The sequence below is a fragment of the Pipistrellus kuhlii genome, unplaced genomic scaffold, assembly GCF_014108245.1.
Source record: "Pipistrellus kuhlii isolate mPipKuh1 unplaced genomic scaffold, mPipKuh1.p scaffold_m20_p_10, whole genome shotgun sequence".
NCBI classification, from domain to species: domain Eukaryota; kingdom Metazoa; phylum Chordata; class Mammalia; order Chiroptera; family Vespertilionidae; genus Pipistrellus; species Pipistrellus kuhlii.
In genome coordinates, this window is record NW_023425405.1 from 19142417 (window position 1) to 19162619 (window position 20203).

The window sequence follows — 20203 nt, forward strand, 5'->3', positions numbered from 1 at the left end:
CATTCTTAATCCAATTTTAAAAAAAGTTCTAAAAACAACAGCACTAAAGATGTCTGTCTAAATATGGACAAGTTTTTCTGTTTACTGAATTTGTCCCCTCATTTGGCATATTGGTTAACATTAGGGGAATTAAGCATATAACCAAAGACATAGTATAATCTACAGTTTTGATCAGAAGTTTTTTTATTTAATCTTCTCAACTACTTCAAGTATGAAGTATAGGTATTGTTTTCTTTTTCTTTTTTTAAATTGTTAATCTTCACCTGAGGATATTTTCATTTATTTTTAGGGAGAGTGGAAAAGAGAGGGAAAGACAGACAGAAACATCGATGTGAAGGAAACACATCGATTGGTTGCCTCCTGCACAAGCCCCAACCAGGGCCCAGGACAGGGAACCAAGGTACATGCCCTTGATCAAAATCGAACATGGGGACCCTGTGGTCCACAGGCCGATGCTGTATCCACTGAGTCAAACTGGCTAGGGTATATTGTTTTCTTTTTGTGGCTGAGAAACTTAAATAGCTTGGTAAAGTCTAACTAGAAAGTGGTGGAGCCAGAATTTAAAAATATACTTTGGCCAGATTCCATAGTATATCCTTTTTGCTATTCCCACGTTGCCCCTCCCCTAGGCGCTTTATAGGTTTTAAAAAGTGCTGATGATGTGATCCAGGTTTTCCAGTATGTAATTGATAATTGCTATTGTTTATTTAGCGAATGCCTTACTGTGTATTGAATGGTCACAAGGCACCATTTACCACTGAGGAGACCTTGCCCTGAATGGGTTTAGTGTTCTTTACATACTGTATAGTCAGTCTAATCCTCTGACGATCATGTGGGGTAGGTAGTGTTCCAAGGTTCAAAAGGTTAAGTGATTTGGCCATGGCCATGTACGGTAATTTTTACGTGGCTGAAGACATATTTCGAAGTGAAGATTTAAAGGCAGAACCGTTAAGTCTCATAGTTTGCACTTCCTCTGCTGTTATATGTAATTCATTCTCATTTAATAAACAAAACTGCTTAGTAATGAGAGTGTTTTAATCTTGTAAAACTTTGTTATATTTCAGATACCAAAAACAGTAATTTTTCTCTGTAATTGTCATGCCAGAATTAAGAAGATTAATTTTATTTACTGATGTCTGAATTCTCCATATTTTTTTCTTTGAAATAGATGATATTTTTTTCTCTAGGAGATGAGAATTCATCCTTATGTCTGTCTGATGAGGAATTCTTGTTGCTCTTTTCTTGTTTTGAAATGTTCTTCTATTGTTCAGCCTCTTGACATTTTGTTTCTCTTTCTTGAAGTTTAGTTTTCATTCTGGCTTTCTTCCTTTATTTCTACTCTCTACACATACCAGTCTACACCCTTTCTAAGAAGCACTGAGACACATGTCAGAAATTTTATTCTTCTATTTACAGCATGTAAAATTGTCATATGCTTGCTAGATTGGCAGAATCAGCATGTGACTATCTCAGATTATTAGGTCAGGCTTGATATTTTAAATCTCATGGAAGTTAAGATAAACTATTCTTTGTGACTTCTCCCAGGAAATTTACTTATGGTAGATTGTCTTGGTTTGTACACTCTGTTTCTGATCAGGTTGGTTAAAGTGACAAACATAATGAAGAAAAGGTTATCCTTAAGCTCATTGAATTAATTTTTGCTTATATCTAGGCTAATGTTTTCTGTTAGTACTCTGTTTCCCCAAAAATAAGACAGTGTCTTATATTAATTTTTGCTCCCAAAGATGCGCTAGGTCTTATTTTCAGGGGATGTCTTATTTTTCCATGAAGAATACGGTACACATTTATTGTTAAAGGAAAATAAAGAAAATTTATTACCTGTATACGGTACGGTAGTACGGTAGTTGTCAACACAAACCAGACAAACTGTGAATCCTGCAATATCAAGAATTTACTCATTTATTCAGTGACAATCATGTCGTCATCTTCTAGAACATCATCATAACAATCCAATTCTTGAATTTCCTGGTGAATTTCTTGTGACTCCTAGGGGGTCTTATTTTCTGGGGGATGCCTTATATTTCACTCAGAAGGAAACCTGTAAGTAGGTCTTATTTTCGGAGGATGTCTTATTTTCGGGGAAACACGGTATGTAATTAGATAGAACCCAGGGTGGCAGTGTTACACAGAAGTAAGAACGCTTCTGGTCTGAGTCCTGGGTCTACCACTTCTTAGCCGTATGATTTCAGGACATATCCTATAACCTGTTTAAGATATTGGTCCCTTGTTTGTAAAATGGGGGTGTAATACCAGTTTTACCAGTTGTTGTGAGAATTTAACATGGTAATGGGTATAAAGTGTAGAATATGAGACACGTTGTAAACAATAATGTCTATAGAAAGTGAGGCATCTGCTTTCTGTTACCTTGGAGACCACAGCAAAAATTAAAAAGTGCCGAAACCGGTTTGGTTCAGTGGATAGAACATCAGCCTGCGGACTGAAAGTTCCCGGGTTCAATTCTGGTCAAGGGCATGTGCCTTGGTTGCGGGCACATTCCCAGTAGGGGGAGTGCAAGAGGCAGCTGACCGATGACTCTCTCTCATCGATGTTTCTAACTCTCTATCCCTCTCCTTTCCTCTCTGTAAAAAAAATCAATAAAGTATATTTTTAAAAAAATTTTTTAAAGAAAAATACACAAAGCAACCGAAACACTAAAAAAATCTTGTGAATTTAGGAAGATTTAAAAAAAATTAAATACAGACATAGAGGGAAGGAATGGTATGTATGCCAAAATTGTTCAGCACTCTTCAACTGCCTTCTTATGCCAGGTACTAAATTGGTTATTAAGAATACAAAGTGAAAAAAAATTATGGCCCATTCTCAGAGAGCTGATTCTTTAGTAAATAAATATGGAAACCAATAATGTGTTTATTAAGGTTATATTGTCAATTTTATGTTTCTCTAGGCTGCCAAACTTTTTGATGAAGAAGGAAGAAAAAAATTCTTTACACAGGATATGAATAATATTCTTCTGGAGTAAGTATTTTCTTCTTTGATTAAAATCCTTAAAAATTATTTAAACCTTAAGAATTTATTTAAAGTATAGTTGCCTGCCCTGGCCAGTGTGGCTCAGTTAGTCATTATCCAGTGAACCAAAAGGTCACTGGTTTGATTCCTGTCAGGGCAGATACCCAGGTTGCAAGCTCAATCCCGGTCATGCATGGAGGAGTGGAGTCGGCGGTAGGTGCAGCTGATCTATGTTTCTCTCTCTTCCTCTCCTCTTTCCCTTCTCTCTCTAAAATTAATAAAACATATTTTTAAAAATAAAAGGTTTATAGTAGGCTTTTGAAATGCAAATACTGAGTGCCTGGCTAGTCTCATACATTAGCTCTTCCCTTACAGCCTCCCAATATGTATGATGAACATTTGTTTCTCAGCAAAATTATGCTTCTGCATGTATTGGTCCCCTTGGACCCCTATGATAATCAAAGCTTCCAATATTATAACTGCCAGAGCAAGTGACCACTGTACAGGTTGAAAAGTACTGTAGGCTTATATGTATACTAGAGACCTTGTGCATGAAATTCATGCACGGGGGGCAGGAGTGGTTTTCTCTGCCCAGCCTGCACCCTCTCCAGTACTGGACCCCAGATCCCAGGGATCTGGCCTAAACCAGCAGTTAGACTTCCCTGTCATAATCTGGGACCACTGACTCCTAACAGCTCACTTACCTGCCTGTCTGATCGCCCCTAACTGCTCCCCCTGCCACCCTATCACCTCTAACCACCTCTGCCTGTTAGCTTGGTCACCCCCAACTGCCTCTCTCTGTTGGCCTGGTTGCCCCTAACTGCCCCTCTCCAGCTGGCCTGGTCACCCCTTACTGACCCCCTGGTCACCCCAAACTGCCCCCCTTGCCGGCCTGATCGTCCCACACAGCTTGTTGTCCAGTCATTTGGTCATCCCTCACTAACCCCCCTGCTGGCCTAGTCACCCCACAACCTGCTGTTCTGCCATTACTCTTACTCTGATAATTTGCATATTCCTCTATTATTAGTATACATTTAATCAACTTATATATGAAAACATTCTGTGATAGCTCTGTTTATATTAAATTTGGTATAATTTTCTATCTACTTTTCAGACTTTGGTAAAATACATTATGAACTCTTAAAGCCAAGTGGAAAGAATATTTTAATTAAGAAATCATGATTGTGGGATAGATTGAGTCCTCTATGGAAAAAATAAAAATTAGATTTAGAAGGAGAGGGTGAAGGCTGATATATGATATAGATTATATTTAAAGTAGTAATAATTTGCTGAAACTGGTTTGGCTCAGTGGATAGAGCGTCGGCCTGCGGACTGAAAGGTCCTGGGTTTGATTCCGGTCAAGGGCATATACCTTGGTTGCAGGCACATCCCCAGTTGGGGCTGTGCAAGAGGCAGCTGATCAATGATTCTCTCTCTCATCGATGTTTCTAACTCTCTATCCCTCTCTCTTGCTTTCTGTAAAAAGTCAAAATATATTTAAAAAGATAAAAATAAATAAATAAAGTAGTAATAATTTTCATACTCACAGTTTAATACTAATAAAGCTGCAGATTCTAATATTGTGATCTCATAAAATATATTTGATCTCTTAAAATAAACCTACTAGTAACCTGATGCATGAAATTTATGCATATTAAAAGGGAATTAGAGGAAATATTTTAATATTGCCATTTGCCCTTTCTCTATAATAGAGGTGTCAGAGATGAAAGAAAATTAGTAAAATGTATATGAAAATCTTCCTCCTTGACCCAGAGTCAAGTCCTTGCCCACTCATGCGCACCTTGAAATCACGTGAAACCCAGCCCCAGCCAGCCCCATCCCCATTGGGTAAGATCCAGACCCAGCTGGCCCCACCCCCATCAAGCCCCACCAGGTGGGAGGCACAGCCTCAGATCCCCCATCAAGCTCCATTGGGCGAGGAGTACAGCCTCGGGTCCCCCGGTACGGACCAGGCTGAGAGCATATCCTCAGGTCCCCCAGCCTGGCACTGGGGCAGGGGGTGTGGCCTGAGGTTCCCCAGGCCAGCACCAGGATGGGGTTGCACCCTGAGGTCCGCAGCCAGGTGCCACAGCGGGAGGGCGTGGCCTGGGGTCCCCCCACCTGGCAGCAGGGCAGTGAGCTCACCTTGAGATCCCCCATCAAGTCCCGCTGGGTGGGGGCACAGCCTCAGGTCTCCCGCCCTGCCCAGCTCAGCACAGCCTCAGGTCCCTGCTGATCGCTCATTATGGAACCCCAGCATCCGCTGTGGGTGCAACCATCTTGTGACTATGTGACATTTAATTTGCATATTACCTCTATTATTTAGGATTGGCTTATAAATTTTGACTATTGGGAATTGGATATATAATTTACTGCAAGCAGAACTGCACCAAAAATAAAAAATGTAATTCTGGGGAAAGCAGCAAAATTTACTTTTTTTTATTTTATTGTTTGAAGGATTACAATAGTAGTACATATGTCTCCTTTTTTCCCCCCTTGACCTCTCCCCATTTCCCCTTACCCCCCACATAGGCCTTCACCTTCCCCCCTCTCCCCCATGTCTTGTATCCATTGGTTATGTTTATCAATATATGAATGCATACAAGTCCTTTGGTTGGTCTCTTACAGCCCCCTCCGCCCCCTTGCCTTCTCGCTATAGTTTGACAGTCTGTTCAATGGTTAAAATTTACTTTACTGTGGAAAATAATGTGTTTGTGGTTCAGTAGCATGATACAGAAAGAAATAAAACCAATGTTTCTAATACTGTGATTTCTCTTTTAAATATATAATGAAGATAGTTTCCCAAGATATAAAGGTTGGATTGGTTTGTTGGTTCTGATAACCATTTTAATTAATTGCATTCTCTTACGCTGTAGTACTAAAACTGTTTTAAGTCCTATGGACTTCACGAAACATACAACCTAGTATGCTACTTCTAATATGGTGAAATTTTGTTCCTATTCTTTATTTAATCCAGGGCTTTTCAAGTTGTTTCTGTTTGCCTGAGAGCAAGGCAAATGCTTCCTGTTGGCACCAGCTCCTTTTACCTAGCTCCCTTAAAACCCCAGATTCAATAAACAATATAACATTTCTCATCAGAGCTGTCTCAGATTCTATTATCAGGATCTGCCTGAGCTCTTCTTTTTCTTTCCATTTGAAAGCCCTAAGTTTACTAGATCAGGTCCTTTTCCTAAGATGGAGACAATTTTTTTATTTATTTTACTTTTCTGTAAGCAGGAATAGCTACTAGTATATCTCCCCTGAGAGAATCAAAAGACCATCCTTGGGAAATAACATCTCAAATAAGCAGAATAGCAGCATTCTATTAACTGGCTTCTCTGCCAGTTCTTCTCATATCCTAAAATAAATCCTCCAGTTATTTTGGAGCCTACCTAGTTAATTTTTTAAAAATTTATTAATTTTGAGAGAGACAGAGACAGACAGACACACGTTGATTGTTGTTCTACCCATTCAAGCACTCATTGGTTGATTCTTGTATGTGCCCTAACCAGGGACGGAACCTGCAACCATGGTGTATTGGGATGGTGCTCCAAACAAATGAGCTACTGGGCTAGGGCCTGTCTATTTTTTATTCCATAGAAAGTTTTGGCTCAGTGAATAGAGCGTTGGCTTTTGGACTGAAGGATCCCAGGTTTGATTCTGGTCAAGGCACATGCCTGGGTTGTGGGCTCGATCCCCAGAGGAGGATGTGCAGGAGGCAGCCAATCAATGATTCTCTCTCATTATTGATGTTTCTATCTCTCTACCTCTTCCTTCCTCTCTGAAATAAATTTAAAAAAGAAAGTGTGCCTCCAATTCTACAAGCTGTAGTGTTTAGCTGAATCTTTTTTTCTTTTAGTCACTTTATTATACCACCCTGGCCCTTTTTTCCCCTTTCCTGACCCAACATCCCTTATTTCTCTGGACTGAGTTGATCTTCTAAGGACATATGGTAGATGATTATTTGGTGTAGTTATTACCATGAAGGTATTTAGGTGTATTGGCTCTGCCTCACCATTGCTTCCTTATTCTGGAGATATAAAGAGACAAGTTTTTTGGAATAGAGTACCCTTTTACTTTTAACCTAATGAATTTGACCTGGATCACCAAATATACAGCATGTTGGCTTGATTTCATTCTTTATTTCCTCCTTTACTTCAAGCTGACATTGCTAATAAAATCTTGATGCTTTGCCTATTATTCCAATTCAGCCAGACAATTCTGCTCAACAAATGCTTTAGGCAAGTACTACTAATCCTATTGGATATTTATCATTGAGATCTGTCTTCCTTCATTATTAGGTGCTCCTTTATTAAAAAAATGGCTAATAGCCGAAACCGGTTTGGCTCAGTAGATAGAGCATCGGCCTGGGACTGAAAGGTCCCGGGTTCAATTCTGGTCAAGGGCATGTACCTTGATTGTGGGCACATCCCCAGTGTGGGGGGGTGCAGGAGGCAGCTAATCAATGATTCTCTCTCATCGATGTTTCTGACTCTCTATCCTTCTCTCTTCCTCTCTGGAAAAAAAATATCAATAAAATATATTTTAAAATAAATACGGTAAGTAAAATAAAAATAAAAAATGGCTAATATGCAAATTGTTCCCTTGACTGGAAGTTTCACTAGGAGAGGCCAACTGCCCGCAGCCTCCTCCCCAGCTGGCCAAGCCTATCCCTGATTGGGGACAGGGCCAGCCTGCCCTGCCTGAGGCCCCTTCCCCTGACCAGCCCATCCCAATCGGCCCAATCAGGGCAGGCCAGATGAACCCCACTCATGCACAAATTCATGCACTGGCCTCTAGTGTCAATATAAATGGGCTTACCAATTGGTCTGCCTATCTGTCTGTTTTTCTTTCTTTGAAATGAAGGTTAGCAAAGTGTAAGGGTTGATTACAAGCCACAGCTTTTCCTTACTCTCTGGAGGGGCTGCTTTGCAATTGGAGGAATCCCAAACAATATTTCAAACCTATTTCTAACCTGTTTCATACCAACTCTTCTTTGGGTAACCCTAGAACTAGCCCATCTGAATTAAGCAGTTATTTAGGGACAGAAGGGATGAACACACATCTTGTCTACTATTAGTTATCACATCAACAGACTTTAGAATTCTTGCTTTAAGGTAAAGTGATTTTCAATTTGGGTTATTGTTCTTTAAGCTTTCTTCAGTTAGTAGTTTTCTGTGGTTGTATTATTTGAACAATATTGATAGGATATCTGGAATACTCGAGGAAACTCCAGGAAATTCAGTAGATTCCAGAATTCATTTGGACTGAGTTTTTATTTTATTAGTGTTTTAAATTTATTAAGAACGATTTTTGAACCGAAACCTGTTTGGCTCAGTGGATAGAGCGTCAGCCTGCAGACTGAAAGGTCCCAGGTTCGATTCCGGTCCGGGGCATGTACGTTGGTTGCGGGCACATCTCCAGTATGGGGTTGCAAGAGGCAGCTGGTTGATGTTTCTCTCTCATCGACGTTTCTAGCTCTCTATCTCTCTCCCTTCCTCTCTGTAAAAAATCAATAAAATATATATTTTTAAAAAACAAAATTATTTTTGAGAAAGAAGAAGTTGACATGGTAGGAAGATGTGCCATTTATCACCTTTGGGAAAATGAATGTATTTCTAGAATTCTGTGTAGAAAGGATGATGCCATAGTCCTTATCACTAAATATTCCTCAGTAGAAGGATCTTGTTTATAAAGATGGCTGTTGCTTCCACTACAGATTTTCATGTTTCATTTCTTTTAAACTTCTCCAGAGACAAAGGAGAGCTTTGTGTAGACAGGGATATAAAAGTGAGTTTCCAGCCTATTTACTCAACAGAACCCAATGTTTGTTCTCTAGTGCATTTAATAACAGATGGTCCCAGTATATTTTCATTCATTTGGAGCCTGTAGTGATCTTATGCTCCTAATTTATTATCAGGTTCAAGGCCCATTATTAGTAACTTTCATGCATAGAAATCTGCCTTTGGATAGATTTCACTTAAAGAAGGAAAAGGAGCCTGGTAGAAAGCAGGAGGCAGGGCTCAAGGAAGTTCACCACTTCAAGAGAACTTTGTTTCTCTGGGAAAATAACTGAAATTCACACTTTGGGTGCCACGTGTTTTTAGTTGCTTCTAGCTACTTATGGAGACTTAGAAGATTGGAATTCTTAGGGAAAAAATATTAAAGTGGATCTGTGAAAGATGTGTATTTAAATACACTGCTTAAGAATGGGGGTACATTTTGAGAAATGCATTGTTAAATGATTTTATTGTGCAAACCGGCTATTAAATACCTAGTTTGTAATGCAGGCACAATAAAGTAAACGAAGATGGATGAAACAGTCTGTATGTGCACCCAGAAAAGTTTTACCTCTTTTGAATCTGAAATTTTCAAACAACTAAGGAAAAAGTACTCAGAACTCATATGTGACTCACTAGTATAGTAATTGCAGGTGTGAAGGGAGTATGATATCTTCTTGAGGAAATGAACTTCTGGTAAATAATGGAGTTCCTGTGCTTTCTTTACCCAAAAATATAGACTTTGTTGCAGCCATGAAAAATATTATTTGCAAGCTTGTTTGAGATTATATAAGTTCTCTGATAAGCATCGAAATTTTCTATAGCATCACTTTATTAATTTCTTTTTCTTAAAAAATACAATATAGAAAATCATGGAAATGTCAAATGAGAAAATAAATACTTCTTTTGCCTCCTCACTTGTCTGTTGCTACCTGAAAGAAATTCTTTACTATTTACTTGTTGTTGTTTTCGGTCAGCATTGAGTTACAGCTGCAGGAACTAGGCCCTGTCATTCGAAGTGGTGTCTACTCCCATCTTGAAGCTTTTGTGCCATGCAATAAAGAAACACTGGTAAAACGTCTAAAGAAGTTACATCTTAACGTCCAGGTAAGGGGAGAAACAGTGATACCTACATGGGGAGTTTTATCACCTGTACAGAGGCTGGTTTCTTGTGCGGGTTTTTGCATATTATTGCTTTATAGTCACGTTGTATGAATATTAGTGGCACTTTGGATCCCCTGAAAAAAATTACTTTTCAATAATTGATAGGTTTAGGTGAGAAATATTTTCTAAAGCATAGATTCTTGGACTAGTAAATTAACCTATTTCACAGCTAGCACAACTTTGCCTTCAACAAATAAAATGACACATTTATAACTCAATTTTCTTATTCTGGAAATGAATTTCTATAGATATTATGCAGACCAATGGAAAGAATCACATGATTGCATGAATATTTAAAAATTAGTCTATTTTTAAAATTTTTATTTTATTGATTTTTTACAGAGAGGAGGGAAGAGGACTAGTTAGAAACATCGATGAGAGAGAAACATTGATCAGCTGCCTCCTGCACACCCTACTGGAGATGTGCCCACAACCAGGTTCAATACCGGTCAAGGTATATGCCCTTGACCGGTATTGAACCTGGGACCCTTTAGTCCGCAGGCCAATGCTCTATCCACTGAGACAAAATGGTTTCAGCTCTAGTCCATATTTTGCTAGATTCTCTTTGACTACAACCACACTAAGTGAATTCTCCCATGGTCAGAAACTTAATTCAATACTGGAGGCCTAGTGCACAGGATTCGTGCACTAGTGGGGACGTGGCCTCCGGGGATCGGCCACTGGGAGCGCCACTCATCACTGTGGGAGTGCACTGGCTACCAAGGGGCAACTCCTGAGTTGAGCATCTGCGCCCTGAGGGTCAGTGTGTATCATAGCGACTGATCAAGCAGTTGTCCTGCCATTTGGTCACTGGGCTTTTATTATCTACTAGAGCCCCAGTGCACGAAATTCGTGCACTTGGGGGTGGTTCCTCAGCCCAGCCAGCACCCTCTCAAATCTGGAATCCCTCTCACAATCCAGGGCTGCTGGCTCCTCATCACTCGCCTGCCTGCCTGCCTGATCACCCCCTAACCACTCCCCTGCCAGCCTGATTGACACCTAACTGTTCCCCTGCTGGCCCAATCACCCCTAATTGCCCTTCCCTACCAGCCTGGTCACCCCAACTGCTCTCCCCTGGATGCCATCTTGTGACAGTATGGGGGTCGCCATTTTATGGTAGTTATCTTGTGATGACATGATGGCATGAGGCTCAATTTGCATAACACCTCTATTATATAGAATAATAATAAAAGGATAATATGTTAATTAGACCGGACGTCATTCCAGACGCCCTTCCCGATGAAGCCGGGGCTGGAGGGAAGCCAGCCCAGACCCCAGGTGCCTGTGGGTGGCCCGAGAGAAGCAGCTCCGGTCGTGGGTGCCAGCAGGCAGCCAGAGGAGGGAAGCATCCTAGGTCCCTGGTGCCCGAGAGAAGCTGATGCCAGCAACTAGGGGAAGGAAGGCCTACTCTTCCATAAAATTTCGTTCATCAGGACTCATATAGGATACTATCAGAAAGTTCTTCCATGCTATGTGCCAAACCCAGGTGCTTTCTAACCTGTTGGTCCTAATTCTACCTTTGAATTCATACACAAATCTAATTATTTGTCCACTTCATTGCTTTCATGTTTTTGAAAGCTTTTATTATGTCTCCTTCTTCACCTCATATAAAAGGTTTTTCATACTTTCATGTTCTGATTTCTTATCACTTAATGATTTTTTTTGCCTCTATATTTAAAAAATATTTATAACTTATAAGTAATAAAAAATAACTTGAATGTAATTTAGGATAAAAAAGGACTTTTTTTTAAATGTATAAAGGTTTTTCATGGAATTAAGGACAAGAATGCAGTCAGGAAGGATGGGAATTGATCATTTGGATTAACTCTTTTTCTACCTCTCTCCCCACATCTCATCTTTCTCCCTTTATGTACAGATAAGATTACTTGATTCTCAAGGTTTAACATTACACAGAAAATCTACACACACAGACTGACTCAGCTCACTCATCCTAATCCAAATTCCTGGGTCAAAAAAAAAATTTTTTTTTTTAATAAAAAAAAGTTTTATAATATATCTGCACCTATGATAGTAATAAAAATCTATTTTAATAATTATATATATTGTTACTTGCAAGATGAAAATAATTTAATTGGTTAATTAAAGCTGTCAGATACAAATTTACTTGCTTTTTGCCCCTGAACCCATCTGAATAAGAGTTTCCCAATTTCCTTTTTCATTTTGGCCTTACTTTGCATTTTCGCTTGCAACATAAGTCACAATTACTAACAATAAATGAGAGAACAGGATGCCAGCCAACATCCTGTTGGTAGTCTTCCACACTGTATCATATGTTGCAGTTTCTCTCCTTTGTAGTACTTGTTCCCCATCATAATGAGATTACCCAGTAGTGCTCTGCAAAATGTAGATTTTGTTATCTATGTAATCATTTGTATTACGTTAAAGTATTCATGTAATTTGTTAGCCAAAGGTGAAGCATTTCTAACATAAAGTAGCATTTTTCTATATCTTATCTAATGAAAGTAATATGCAAATTGATCATATCCCCCACTATACCCACAAGCCACACCCACCAGCCAATCAGGAGTGAGTATGCAAATTAACTCAGCCAAGATGGCTACGGCCACAGAGGGAGCAGGAGGCTTGGGTTTCTCTGACAATGGAGGAAGCCAAACTTCCTGCACACCCTGGTCAGCCCTGTACTCCACTCAAGGCTACACAGTTTCAATTATAGATGATAAATAAATCCCAGATACCAGAGCCTCCACTTGGGTTGCCAGGGTACATGGCCAGCCTGCAAAGCACCACAGGCCCCTCACCCAGGCTGTCCACACCCCAAGGGAACCCCATCCTGATCCGTGACACTCTTCAAGGCAAACCAGCTGGCCCTCACCATGGACCAGACCTCTATCCTCCCTAATGAATAAAAGTAATATGCAAATTGACCATCGCTCCAAGACACAAGATGGCTGCCCCCATGTGGACATAAGATGGCCACCACAAGATGGCTATCAGAAGAGGGCAGTTGGGAGGGACCAGGTCTGCAAGGGAAGGCAGTTGTGGGCGATCAAGCCTGCAAGAGAGGGCAGTTAGGGGAGGCCAGTTAGGGGCAATTAGGCTGGCAGAGGTACAGTTAGGCATCAATCGAGCTGGCAACAGAGTGGTTAGGGCGTGATCAGGCTGGCAGGCAGAAGCAGTTAGGGGCAGTCAGGAAGGAAGGTATGCAGACAGGCAAGCAGTTGGGAGCCAGTAGTCCTGGATTGTGGGAGGGATGTCCATCTGCCCGTTTAGGCTGATCCCAGTAGGATCGGGCCTAAACAGGCAGACGGACACTCCTTGAGAGGTCCCAGATTGCAGAGGGTGCAGGCTGGGCTGAGGAACACACACACACACACACACACCCCATGCATGAATTTTGTGCACCGGGCCTCTAGTATATATATAAAAGCCTAAGTGACCAGTCAATAGCTATGATGCACACTGACCACCAGATGGCAGACATTCAACATAGGAGCTGCCGAACTGCAGTTACATGGCAGTTGAGGTTCTCGGGTAATGCACCTGGACCCAGAGAGGAGGGACCCCCAATTCCAGGGTGTGTCACTCAAGAACTGCCCTCTCACAATGTGGGACCTCTCTGGGGATGTTGGAGAGCTAGTTTTGGCCCAGCCACAGTACCCCACCCATGCACAAATCCATGCACCTGGCTTCTAGTTATTAATAATTACACTAGGGCAGTAGGCAAAACCTGAGATTCTCCTTGGCTACCTGGGAAGTATGGTCATACTAATTTTATATCCAGTGTGCACTATGAAAAGTCAGTGTTGTAAAACCAGTGTCCATACTTAAATATATAAACACTTCATATCTATAATTAATGTTTAAAAGCATAAATGTTAATCATTTGAGGATCTGCTTACAAATTGAGTTTTGTAAATATGTTTGAAAAACTTTGTTTCTCAGGATGATCGTTTAAGAGAACCTTTGCAAAAACTGAAACTGGCTGTTAGCAATGTCATGCCTCAACAGCTATTTAAATACCAGGAGGACTGCCTGGCTCGTGGTCAAGCTAAGTGTGCCAAGTATGTACTTACTCCATTTGAACTGGGTTTTGTTTGATAAATATTTACTTGTTAAGGGTTGGTGTTAAGTGGACTTTATCACCTAGTAGACGTCTACATTTACCTCCAAAATGGTATATTTGTGTCTTTGTACTATATGTGGGTATTATGGGTGGGTCTTTATCAAAATATTTAAAACTTACCTAATAAATATATTCTAAATGACACTTACTTCCCACTTAAATGCTTTGATTTCAAAGGGGAAAGGTCTGTTGATTTATTGTATGGGTGTGTTCAAAGCAAGAACTGACACTGGTCAGACATTTCACATGTTGACCAACTTGACTGTCTTAAGATTGGACAAAAATATATTCTGAACTAAAAAATAAGTATTTATGCCTTTATAGTATAGTTTGAAGACCTTATTTACCAAATGACTTTATAACCCCCAAATTAAATTCAAAGTATTATGTAGAAAGGTAGATTCCCTATTTACCTTGTCTTTTGAATTAACATCTAATTAAGCAGTTCAAGTTTCTAGCGAGTGTATTGCCATAAGCAATGTTGAATTAAAACTCTGCTTCATAAAATGTTTTATATTTTTAGGTTGCAAACAGATGAAGAACGAGATAAAAATGGATCCGAGGAAGATGATGATGAGAAACCAGGGAAACGTGTCATAGGACCAAGAAAGAAATTCCACTGGGATGACACCATTAGGTAAGGTGTAACCAAAGCCTTTACTTTTAACTAAATAGATAATGGAGATGTAAGGTTTTCATAAAAAGAATCTACAATAAGTCGAAGACTAGATTGGGAACAACCAAAGATAAGTATATAGAAAAAAAATTTATTCAAGAGAAGATTGACATGGTCCTAATATTTTTAGAATGCTGTCACTTATTTTTATATAATGTTTTTTTTTTTAAAGCTAATTAATTATCTAGTAACTCATGTACTGGTTTCAGAAGGTGAAGGACTCAATATACTTGCGTGGTCACCAGTCATCATGCTTATCAGCAGTTCGGTACCCCACGTAAAGGTTTAGTTGTAGGACTATCTCTTTCAGTATTTGGTGCCTAGATTAAAGGTATCAAAGGAAATTGTTTCATGTGGGGATTTGGCTATAGTGCAATGAATAATATATGATAGATATTACTTATCTTCATGACATCATCTGATTTATTCAGATAATAATTCTTTGCTATTGCTGTCAGGTTTATGTGCTTTTTTAAAAAATCTGTTTCAAGCTTAATTTTCTACAACTTTTCAGTCAGATTTATATATAAATATATATTTTTAATCTGTTTAGAACTTTGTTATGTAACCTTGTTGAGATCAAATTGGGATGCTATGAGTTAGAGCCAAATAAAAGCCAGTCTGCTGAGGATTATCTTAAATCCTTTATGGAGACAGAGGTGAAACCATTGTGGCCTAAGGGCTGGATGCAGGCAAGGTAAGAAATATGACATCCTAGATTTTATTTATCTACTTCCTTCTTATTGGCTGTTATTAACAATACATATATATATATGTACATATATATATATATACACACACACACACATACATGACATTCATTTTGTTAAGAACCTAATGTGTTTAAAATTCTGTATAATCATCTCAGATGATCTGTGCTTTGCAAACTTCAAGTTCTTAAAAGACTAAAGAATGAGTCACATGGACATAGAGATGTAGAATATATATAAAGGTGATTTTTTTTAACTGACCACTTTTACTTTTTCATATCTAAATTTTGTAGTAGTAAGGAGAAAGATGGTTTTCAACTTTGGAAGGGAAACTTTACATGGGTATTGTGAAGAAAAGAGACTGAATACAAGATTAGAGGCATAACCATAGGTTCTGTTGAAAGTATTCAATATAGAGTAGTATCTCAAAAACTAATTTACAGTTTAAAGAGTTAAGTATTAGACTTGGCTGTCTCAACCTGTCATCTGAAAGCATTCCATTTTAAATTAACAGAAAACATCTGTTGATCTGTTAAAGATTTAAGATAGAGGTAATATAAAATTCTGTGTAAGATTGATTATTGAATTTACTGATAACTTTTATTTGGTAAATAAGCAGTAATAGATTGTTGAAAATCAAATGATTAAAATGATAAAGTGATTATCATGTTATTTATCTACTATAAAAAATTAATTCTGTCCTTTAAATTTTCTAGAATGCTTTTTAAGGAAAGTCGGAGCGTGCATAATCATCTTACTTCTGCCCCGTGAGTAAATTCAAACTCTATTTTTATTCAAATCATGTGCTTTGGTAAACAGAAGTATCATTTATTGAATGCTCGTTGAAACCTGACTTAAACGTACATTTAGACAATCTCCATGTTACCACTGCCTCTTTTAAAAGGATCATTTTTTACCTTTGACTATATAGACCTCGAACACAATTATCTGTTGAACAGTTCTCTGGGTAGTTTCCAAAAACCTGAGTCCATAATGTTAACATGGATTGACCTGAGATCTGGTAGTAAGGAGCCATGTAAACAACAAGGCTCTGGTGGTTTCCTTTGTTCTTGAGAACCATAACGTACTGTAACCTGGGTCTGTGCCCTTTAGTTCTTTTGTGCCTTTTTCCTCCCCCTCTTAATGACTATCTACTTAGGTAACTCTACACCTTGTGCTTTCCAAGACAGTTCAGTATACATACCTACACTTCCTGGCCTTGCAGAGTGTTTTATTGCACAAAGTTAACCTACTCTTCATGTCCTTCCTTTTGTTCAAAACCAGGTATTTCCTTAGTGATGTGATTACTAAGGAAAGCTCTCTTATCCTCCTGACAGGCAGTAATAAAAAGGCATGGTTACATTTTTAATGACTACTTGTTAATTCAACAGAATTTTATTTTTATCTTCAACTTTGGGCTAATTCCCTATAGCCTAAAAGTGTAGTATAAAGGGGTTAATAAAGAATAAAATTTATACATGCATATAAGTACAACCAATGGACATAAAACTCTGGGGAGGGAGGGGGGCAAAAAAAAATCAATAAAATATATTTTTTTAAAAAAAGAATAAAATTTAGCAAGTTACGAGAATTTACTGAGCACTCTAATTCAGTATTCTACTGAGAGGTCTTGGTAACATCCTCTGGGAAATATTACAAAATTCCCTCTCTCCTTGTGTAAGTTACAATAGATGGAATTTTTTTGCAGCTGGTAGGAAGAACATCTTCTTAGTACACCATCAGAGATGTATTGAATTAGTTGTAGTTTTCAATTCTTACTTTTACTATTTTAATATAAATGTGAAATAGCTTGGTTTCATCTACACTAATAAAAGAGAAATATGCAAATTGACTGTGCCTCCACAACACCTACCAGCCAATTAGGAGCGAGTATGCAAATCAACCCAACAAAGATGGTGGGTTAATTTGCATTTCCAGGTGCCAAGTGGTCATGTGGGGCAGGATGCCTGCTGTGAAAAGGGTAAGAGGAGGAGGGAGCTACAGCACCAGCAGCTCTGGCCGGAGCGAAGGCCTGGGTCCCAGGTGCCAGAAGAAAATTGGTGCTGGCAGCCAGAGGAAGGAAGGTCTGTTCTTGCACAAATCTTTGTGCAACGTGCCTTTAGTATATTATAGGTGTTCTTTGTTGCAAGTGGTTTAGTTATCCTATGGTGGGGAGATACATATAACTAATTTTCTGTTTTGTTTTATACCAGAAAGTAGGAATCTATGGGATAGGTGAGCCTGGAAATCTTTTGCTCAAGTGCTCTTTATTAAAACACACACACACACTTTAAAAATTACTGTTGTTTTTATAAAGCTGTAAATTGGCAGTTTTAATTAAGATATTTGTTAATCTAAGTAATGACATTCAATTAAGTGAAATGCAGATATTCATACAATGCTTTGTGAAATACAAATATTCAAACAATATGAGGTATTTTAGCTTGTCAACCCTTCAATTAGTCAATATTTGAGTACTTTCTCCTACTATGGAATTTATGAGTGTTTTAATCTTCAAACTTTTTCACAGTTGCTTCCAAAGTTTCCATGGTATTTTTTCTTGCCTTTTTTTCAGTTGTTTCAACATTTTTATTTGAGTATTTATGTTAAAAAATAATTTTTTAAAACAGTTTTTTAAATGGCCCTAATGGTTTGGCTCAGTGAATAGAGCATTGGCCTGAGGACTGAAGGGTCCCAGGTTCAATTCCAGTCAAGGGCATGTACCTTGGTTGTGGGCACATCCCCAATAGAAGATGTGCAGGAGGCAGCTGATCAATGTTTCTAACTCTCTATTCCTCTCCCTTCCTCTCTGTAAAAATCAATAGAATATATTTAAAACAAATTTTTTTTAAATGAAAGAAAATCTGTATGTCAATTGTAATTGGGGGAAAAAATCAAAGACAAACTTTTGCAAAAAATATGTACGTACGTACATAAGTATGTACGTGTGTGTGTGTGTGTGTGTGTGTGTGTGTGTGTGTGTATCAGAAAGGAAGGGAGAGAGAACCATTGATCAGCTGCCTCCGCATGCTCCATATTGGGGAATTAGCCTGCAACCCAGGCATGTGCCTTGGCTGTCAATCAGAAGGTGGCTTCTGGTTCATAGGTAGACATGCAGCCACTGAACAACACCAGCTGCGCAAAACTTTTTTCCCTTTAAAATTCTGAGGACTTTGTGTTTTGTTTTAATGTTTTATTGACTGACTGATTGCTATTTTAATTTTAGAAAGATAGAGAAAGAGGTATAGAGACAGAGAGAGACATTGATTTGTTGTTCCACATATTCATGCATTCATTGGTTGACTTTTGTATGTGCCCTGATAGAGATTGAACCAGAAACCTTGGCACATTGGGTTAACATTCTAACCAACTGAGCTATTGGGCAAAGGCTTTGTTTTGTTTATTAAATATCTCATTTACAACTTGTTAGCATGATTTAATTTGAATCGTAAATTTTTCAAAGCTGTTTTCCTATAAATAATTATGAATTTTTAGTAGTTCTTTGAAGTGAGAAGCCATAGGCAACTTTGTTAGCCTATTTTGAGTTATTTTTATTTTATTGTGAATATTCACATTTAATTTTTTAAAATATATTTTTATTGATTTTTTTACAGAGAGGAAGGGAGAGAGATAGAGAGCTAGAAACGTCGATGAGAGAGAAACACCGACCAGCTGCCTCTTGCACACCCCATACCAGGGATGTGCCCGCAACCAACGTACATGCCCCTGACCAGAATTGAACCTAGGACCTTTCAGTCCGTAGACCATGCTCTACCACTGAGCCAAACCGGTTTCGGCCACATTTAATTTTTAAAAGAACTTTATCATCCTACATTTTATATTTTGGTTGTCCATCAAAATTGGGGGAAATGTTGCTGTCTATTCACATATGAATTGAGCACTTACATATAGTTCCTTCCTTTAAAGAGTTTTCCAAATAGCAGATGAAATTATTTATCCATGTAATTACAAGATTATGATATACTTTCCTAATGAGTGACCTAACTGCTACTGAAATGCCCTCCTTTTTATTTTTTTGTGTTAGGGCAAAGAAAAAGGTGATTCCTGCTCCTAAACCCAAAGTAAAGGTAAGTTCTGAGTTAAGTCTTATATTAGTCATAATGATGACTGTTGAAATGCATTCTTATTAATTTAATTAATTAATTGATTGGTTTGTTTTTTAGACACATTTTTATTTATTTTAGAGGGGGGGAGAGACAGAAACATTGATATGGGAGAGAAACATTGATTGCCTCCAGCATGCACCCCGACTAAGGATTTATCCCAAAACCCAGGTATGGGCCCTGACCAGGAATTAAACCAGTGACTTTTGGTGCATGAGACAATGCCCAATCAACTAAGCCGCTCTAGCCAAGGCTTTTTTTGTTCTTAAAAGTGAGGCAGAGCCACTGGACAGATTTGGTCATCCCACCAGTTATTATTGATTTTAGAAAGGGAGGAAGAAACATCAGTGTAAGAGAGCCACACCAGCTGTGTGCCTTCTTTAATTTTAGAGGCTCTTTGAATACAGAGCAGGACTGTTCCTTTTTTTTAGTAACCAAACTACTTTGTCTTCTAAATAATATTGAGACAATATTTTATTAGATCTGTTGAGTTCATGCTTTATTTTCACACCCTATTTTTAAACAACTAATACCCTTCATTGAGAGTTTTTAAAAATTTTGATAAATCTGTTTAGATGTGATTAATTTATCAAAACTCTAATAATGGAAGTGTTAGGATACTATAGGAAAGTTACCTGTTTTGTTTGTTTATGATT

The 20203-nt window shown here is 38.5% G+C and overlaps 1 protein-coding gene across 9 annotated transcripts in view; it reads left to right on the forward strand.

The window, feature by feature from the left end:
- The window catches only part of UBN2 (ubinuclein 2), a 100279-nt gene that overhangs the window by 40315 nt on the left and 39761 nt on the right, over positions 1 to 20203 (forward strand). For 8 of the 9 annotated variants that reach the window (XR_006740783.1, XR_006740782.1, XM_045577273.1 and 5 more), the window contains exons 7-13: positions 2927 to 2997; positions 9746 to 9875; positions 13857 to 13975; positions 14561 to 14674; positions 15267 to 15410; positions 16140 to 16190; positions 19469 to 19511. Coding sequence is in view for 7 of the 9 variants with exons in the window: in XM_045577273.1 (XP_045433229.1) it covers positions 2927 to 2997; positions 9746 to 9875; positions 13857 to 13975; positions 14561 to 14674; positions 15267 to 15410; positions 16140 to 16190; positions 19469 to 19511 (672 nt within the window). In the remaining 2 variants the exon portion in view is untranslated. The remainder of the gene's footprint in view (positions 1 to 2926; positions 2998 to 9745; positions 9876 to 13856; positions 13976 to 14560; positions 14675 to 15266; positions 15411 to 16139; positions 16191 to 19468; positions 19512 to 20203) is intronic. The other variant, XM_045577283.1, reaches the window with a different exon arrangement.